Raw genomic sequence first — 6,000 nt, forward strand, 5'->3', positions numbered from 1 at the left:
TCTTGTTTTGATTTATAATGTCTCAAATGCCTATTTCTATTTAATAAGATACTCGTTTTTATGTTTTTGTTAAAGTTGAACGCACATTTCTATCTTTATATGCCCGTCCAAATTTTCGACATCAACTTGTTTGTATAAAATCACCACCTGAAAAAGTAATGAAGTCATTCGATCATAATAAATATATAAATTTAGTTTATAAAATACTAAAAATCACTATTTCACCCTCAGGATTATTAACCCACTAGTTTGATTTTTTACGGTCTTTAAATAATTATATTATATAAACACCCATAAATAGTCCCTTTGATCCTAGTTAAATAAAACAAAATTTTGCTTTTGAGAGTAAATAATTCTAACAAACACCTCTTAAATTTTAAAATTAACAAATTATTCTTTGATATTAATATTCATTACAATATCAATATTTAATTTAACAAAAAAATTAAGGTAATTTCAATAATAAAATTTAATAGTATAGCCTATTTTTGTCATAAGAGTTTAATCATAATAAGTTGATTAAAGTGATAATAACATTTAATCTACCATTAATTATATTTTAGTTACAATCAATCAATTTTCGATTGTAATGAACACTTAATGAAAGTATATTTCCACGTCGCAGTTTATGACAGGTCGGTGATCCAACTTTGAGACCGACCTGTTACAACAGAGAGAAATTTTCTCAACGCGCGTTTGGTTTTCGAGAAAGTGTTTTTCTCCGCTGGGAAAACTTTTTAACACCTTATATAAATAATTTTTCTCGAGAAAAAGGAAGAGAAAAGCAAACCCTAATCCCCTTTCTTCTGATTTGAAGAATAACGGCTTCATTCTTCGATCTTTTTTAAAGCCGTCCCCGCCTCCACCTCCGCCTTCGCCTCTTCCCCGGCGATCATATATCGAGCCAATTCATTCACTCAGGTAACTGTTCAACTATCTAAATGTGTTTCTGAGCTCAAATTTCGTTCATTTTTGAGCTAACTGGATATTTGTATAGTGAGAAATTTAATATAAATGGTCAACATTGTTGACCTTTTGCATAGAGCTGTTGTAATTTCTTGCATGTTGTAATTATGACGTGGTATTGTTGCTTCAATAATTCTGTGAATTTTTCTTTTTATGTTAACACGTGATTCATTATTCTTCTTAGCTTTTTCGTTTTCGTTTTTGTTTCTTGAGTTCATGATAGAAGTAATATTAAGCATGCAAAATTTTGAAATTCGCTTGCATCATTAAGAGTCTCTGTTTGGTATCATAGTGTTTGTTTATTGTGCTTTTCGTTAGCTGACTAAATTCCGAAAGCAATTTGATAATAGAATGATTAGAAAAATTGAAAATAAAAAAAGGTCAAATTTTGCTGAACTTTTATTAAAGTTAATGGTCACTTCATTGTAAATTGAGTTTAAGATGTGTTGAATTGGACTTGTCTAACCCGTTATGGCAATGGAAAATATCATCCTATTCAAGAAATGCTTGCTTCACTTGGAAGAAGCTTTGTAGATGAGGAATTGCTTTAGCTTTCAATTAATGCATCTAAGATTGTGAATTGTGAAGCCAGGCTGAAGCACTAATTTCTTCTTGGTGGATAATATTATTTTCTCAGATAAACAAGTGTAAGGTGGGCCTGATAAACCACTTGGCATATTTTGATTTTGGGATGCTATTATGATGAGTAAATGTGTCCATAATCTGTAATTTAGTATATTTTAATTACGAGTGGATTTTAATGGTATGTCCTATCAAGTAAAAGGCATTGTATGAGGTGCTGCATAAAGAATGTCAGCCACTTCTAAGTGGGATATATTATTTCCTAGATAGACTTTGAAACTATTCTATAGCATCATAATTGTTTTCTAGCAACATTTTGTCCCTTGATTCCACGATATTTTATGTACTGATGATTAAAGTAGACCAAAAAATTTTTATTATCATTTTATTGGTTAAACAGTGTGTAACTTTTTGAATATTCTGTATCCTATTATCTCTTTCTTTTGTGTACATAAAGGTGATTTCACTGTGTACTGAAACAGCAATCAGTCATATATGCAATATAATTATCTACATAATGTACTATAAACTGATGTATGTAGTATACTATTTGTTGATGATTTTTTCTAAATCTAAGTGGCAGTGGTAGTGTTAAAGAGTAGAATTTCACAGCCACAACTAGGACCAGGGCGGGACTACATTATAGAGTTGGGGGTGGCCAGCAATACCCTCCCAAAGTTTTGAAAAGAAAAAAAGGCTCATTTTTTATCAGGACATCAGAGCACTATTTACTTCTTGGACCCCTCAAGTGTGACCTCACAAGTTTTTTTTAGCACTCATTGAGCACTTGCATGCAATATTTTGGTTCTACCCCTAACTCTGACCTAAGTATAAAGGTATGGTTGAGAGTTTTGCCAAAATGCAGCATCAGATGCTGTTAATTAGGCATATTATTGGATTCTGCATGTATTATGGATGCATTCCTTAGATACAGGTCATCTTTGGACTTTGGATGTTTTAGAGAGCATGGAAAGGCTAATTCCAGTACCTGAGCCTAGTTTTGGGTTATCACCAATGATGTCGATTTACGTTGAATAAAGCCTTTTCTTCTTTATGTTTTCATTTTCAGAGTTTGTGTTTATTTACTCCTTATATTTATGCTCCCTTATGAAGTCCATTGAGTTTTCTAAGTTTAATAGTTTTTTATGCTGGTTAGATCTGTCATTTGCAGTTCTTATTTAAGTTGAGTTTACTCTTAAGCCTTTTGTAGTTCTACATTATAAAGCTGGGATCAGCAGTGAACTCCCCAGATACAAATTTTAGTGCAAGTTGCTCATTGGCAATGTAGATATTTTCAATTTAATTGGTTTTTAGTACTTCAGGAATATGGAAGGAAGCATATATGTATGAACTTTTACTTTTTAATATAAGATAGTTGAATTGAGAAAATTTGCCAGTAGCCTGATCCCATAGTTTCATGGTAAGCATCAATTCTTCCCCAGTATTAGGCTTGTGTCATCCCTTGCTTTCCTCTGTAAGTATTGTTGCTAAGGTTATCGATTTTCTTTCTTTTCTTTGTTTCCTTAATTGATCTTAGTTCAAATGGGAATTTCTTTCAGCAACAAGATAGGATCAGAGCTACGCTGTTAAAATTATGGAAAAAATAATCATTCATGAAACAAAGGTCTTGCTTCACTGCCGCATAAAGCCATGAGGGGTTTTCTTTGTTTTCCTTATAACATTTTTTTTTTTTCTGATATTGATCTTTCTCACTGTCATATTTTTATGGATAAGGTCTTTTCTTTCATTGCTTTAATCACTAATGTTTAGGACCTATTATCTCCCACTAAATTTTTTTCTTGCCTAAGGATTTACCCTTTTGATGTGATTTTTTCCAATCAATAAAGGAAAAAACATGATCAGTTATGCTTCCCAGGAAAAAGAATTAGGCTTGAAAAAGATGAATCTGATTGCTGCTATGTTGCCTGGATATAATTATGTCACTAGAGTTATTTGGTAGTGGGTGTTTCTAGAATTTGTGCTTTATTAAAAAAAAAGCTCTTATATGTAGTTAACTGTTTTCCCTACTGGTTTAGGAATGGACCAGTATGACTTTCAAGGACAGAGAAAGGAGATGAAGCATAAAGGAAGAAATGTTGTGTGGTCAATAGCAATGGACAAGTGTCTAATTGAAGCTCTTGCAGTTCAGGCTAGAACTGGAAATAAAATTGACAAATGCTTTAATGAGAATGCATACTCTGCTGCCTGTTATGCAGTGAACTCTCGTTTTAATTTGAACTTGAATAATCAAAAAGTTGTTAATCGTCTAAAGACAATTAAAAAAAGATATAAGGTAATGAGGGATTTGCTCAGTCAAGATGGATTTCGCTGGAACCCAAATACGAAGATGATCGAATGTGAAGACGATAATCTATGGAAGCGATACCTTGCGGTAATTTCCCCTATTATTTTAAATTAACCCACTTTGTGTATTTCTTGTCGAATACTCATGAGCTTCAAATCAATGGATTAGGCACACCCTGATGCAAGAGGATTTAGAGGAAAGCAAATTGAGATGTATGATGAGCTAAAAATTGTTTGTGGAAATTATCAAGCACCTAGTCGGTGGGCCAAGACTAAGGATGGGAGCCATCCAACTGAGATTAAGAACTGTGAAGATGATTCTGCATCATTCCTTTCACCAAGTACTGAAGATGTAAGTGATACAGATGGAACAGAATCATATACTGGATCCCCAGAGTATATGCAAGATGGTAGTCAAGATCCTCCTCTTGTACCACCTCTGAGACAACTTCCAAAACGAGCCCGTGGCTCAGAGGCCCTTCAGGATGCCATGTTGGCTGTTGCATCTAGCATGCGACGCTTAGCTGATGCCTTGGAACGTAGTAAAACTGCAATCAATGCCTCAGAACTGTTGGAGGCTGTGATGGATATCGATGGTCTGGAAGAGGCAAAACAGATGTATGCTTTTGAGTATTTGAACGCAGATCCTATTAAAGCCAGAGCCTTCATGACATACAATGCTCGAATGAGAAAGATATATTTATTTCGACAGTTTTGGTGGTGGAAATGACTAGGGTCTTGGGATATCTTGGTAGATAGATTTATAAAATCACTGGAATACTTCATCGGCAAATGTTTACACATTAAACGTATTTATTTGTGATGTTTGTAGGTGAATGTGTAGATATTAGATGTTCTCAAGGTTAGCATTTATGGCTAGAATTCGATGACGCAGAGAAAATGTTTCCAGAAGACATTTCCAGCCTATGTTCCAAAGTGAAGCTAGTTGTAGATGTAAGGTCATCATCTTCATTTCTTAATTTTCTCTATGTTTTCTTGCAACAATGTACTTGTGGACATTCATCTTGTGGCTCCCTAGTATGAAATTGCATGTGCATGGGGCTGCTGCCTACTGTTTTCAGTTAGCTTCTTGTCCAATCCTTCCATTGTTTTCATAATTGAAGCCTTTGTTTATGTTTAGTACAATGACATTATCTGTTTTCTTGCAAGCATCAAGTGAATACAATCCTTCTTTATTCATGGTCAATGCCTTGTTAAATTATTCATTATTATTCCTTGGAATCTTGATTATAATTCCGGGTGGGATTAAGTTTTTCTCTCTGATATATTGCATTGCTTTTACTACTGGAATAGTAGAAAGATGTAAGAGTAACCCAAAGATGGACATTCGCAGAGCTGAAAGCAAGTGATGAGGTGTTTTAAAGGAATAAAAAATTATATGATTATGTATAAACAAACGGATAACTCAGAAGTAGTTGATTGTTTGGATTTGAACCTTTCTAATTTTGTTGATTCACAAAAATCAATCTCTAGATATGTTTTTATGTTTTGATGGAGCTGTATTTTGAGGGAGCTGTATTTCGAGGAAATGTCAAGCAATTATTGACTACTATTTCTACCATAAAAGTCGAATTTGTTTCTTATTTTTGAGACTACCACATATGGTATATGGTTGAAAAGTTCAATGTTTAGGATTAGACTTGTGGTTACTAAGCCATTAAAGATCTATTGTGAAAATTTAATTATTGTTTTTTGTGGTAAATATAACAAAAGTGTTAATCGAAATAAACATATTAACATTAAGTATTTAGCTACAAGGAACATATTAAAAATAACAAAATGGTTATTAAACATGTCAACATTGAATTAATTATTGTTAATTTAAAAAAAAATTCATTAAAGAGTTTTGAGAATTATATAATGTGAATAAGACTTGACTCTATCATGTGATTTTGATATACGAATATTTTTATAAGCCAAAAGACTTATTTCTACCTAAGGTTTAGTGTAAATTCAAACTCAAACTTGTATCCATTAATTTTCAAAAATCTAAATGTTTATTTGTCTATTAAATTTTATTGTTGTTATTGAAGGTAAAATTATCATTTAATAAAACTATTTAAAAAACTATAAACTCATCACATTTATCCCATTTAAGTTTAAAAACTAACAATTTTTCTCCATTTA

General features: G+C 32.5%; 1 protein-coding gene across 1 annotated transcript; it reads left to right on the top strand.

The window, feature by feature from the left end:
* The first annotated feature begins 644 nt into the window (after positions 1 to 644).
* On the top strand, positions 645 to 5,059 carry LOC123230375. Its single transcript, XM_044656565.1, has 3 exons — positions 645 to 921; positions 3,585 to 3,940; positions 4,022 to 5,059. The coding sequence occupies exons 2-3, from the start codon at positions 3,587 to 3,589 to the stop codon at positions 4,580 to 4,582; spliced, it is 915 nt and encodes a 304-aa protein (XP_044512500.1). The 5' UTR covers positions 645 to 921; positions 3,585 to 3,586; the 3' UTR covers positions 4,583 to 5,059.
* The last annotated feature ends 941 nt before the right edge of the window (positions 5,060 to 6,000 follow it).

Source organism: Mangifera indica, chromosome 12 (genome assembly GCF_011075055.1).
Source record: "Mangifera indica cultivar Alphonso chromosome 12, CATAS_Mindica_2.1, whole genome shotgun sequence".
Classification (NCBI taxonomy): Eukaryota; Viridiplantae; Streptophyta; class Magnoliopsida; order Sapindales; family Anacardiaceae; genus Mangifera; species Mangifera indica.

Excerpts from the sequence above, each read along its gene's own strand:
- LOC123230375 (XM_044656565.1), top strand. The coding sequence starts at position 3,587 with ATGGACCAGTATGACTTTCAAGGACAGAGAAAGGAGATGAAGCATAAA. Across the intron at positions 3,941-4,021 it reads TATGGAAGCGATACCTTGCG|GCACACCCTGATGCAAGAGG; the intron begins GTAATTTCCCCT and ends TCAATGGATTAG.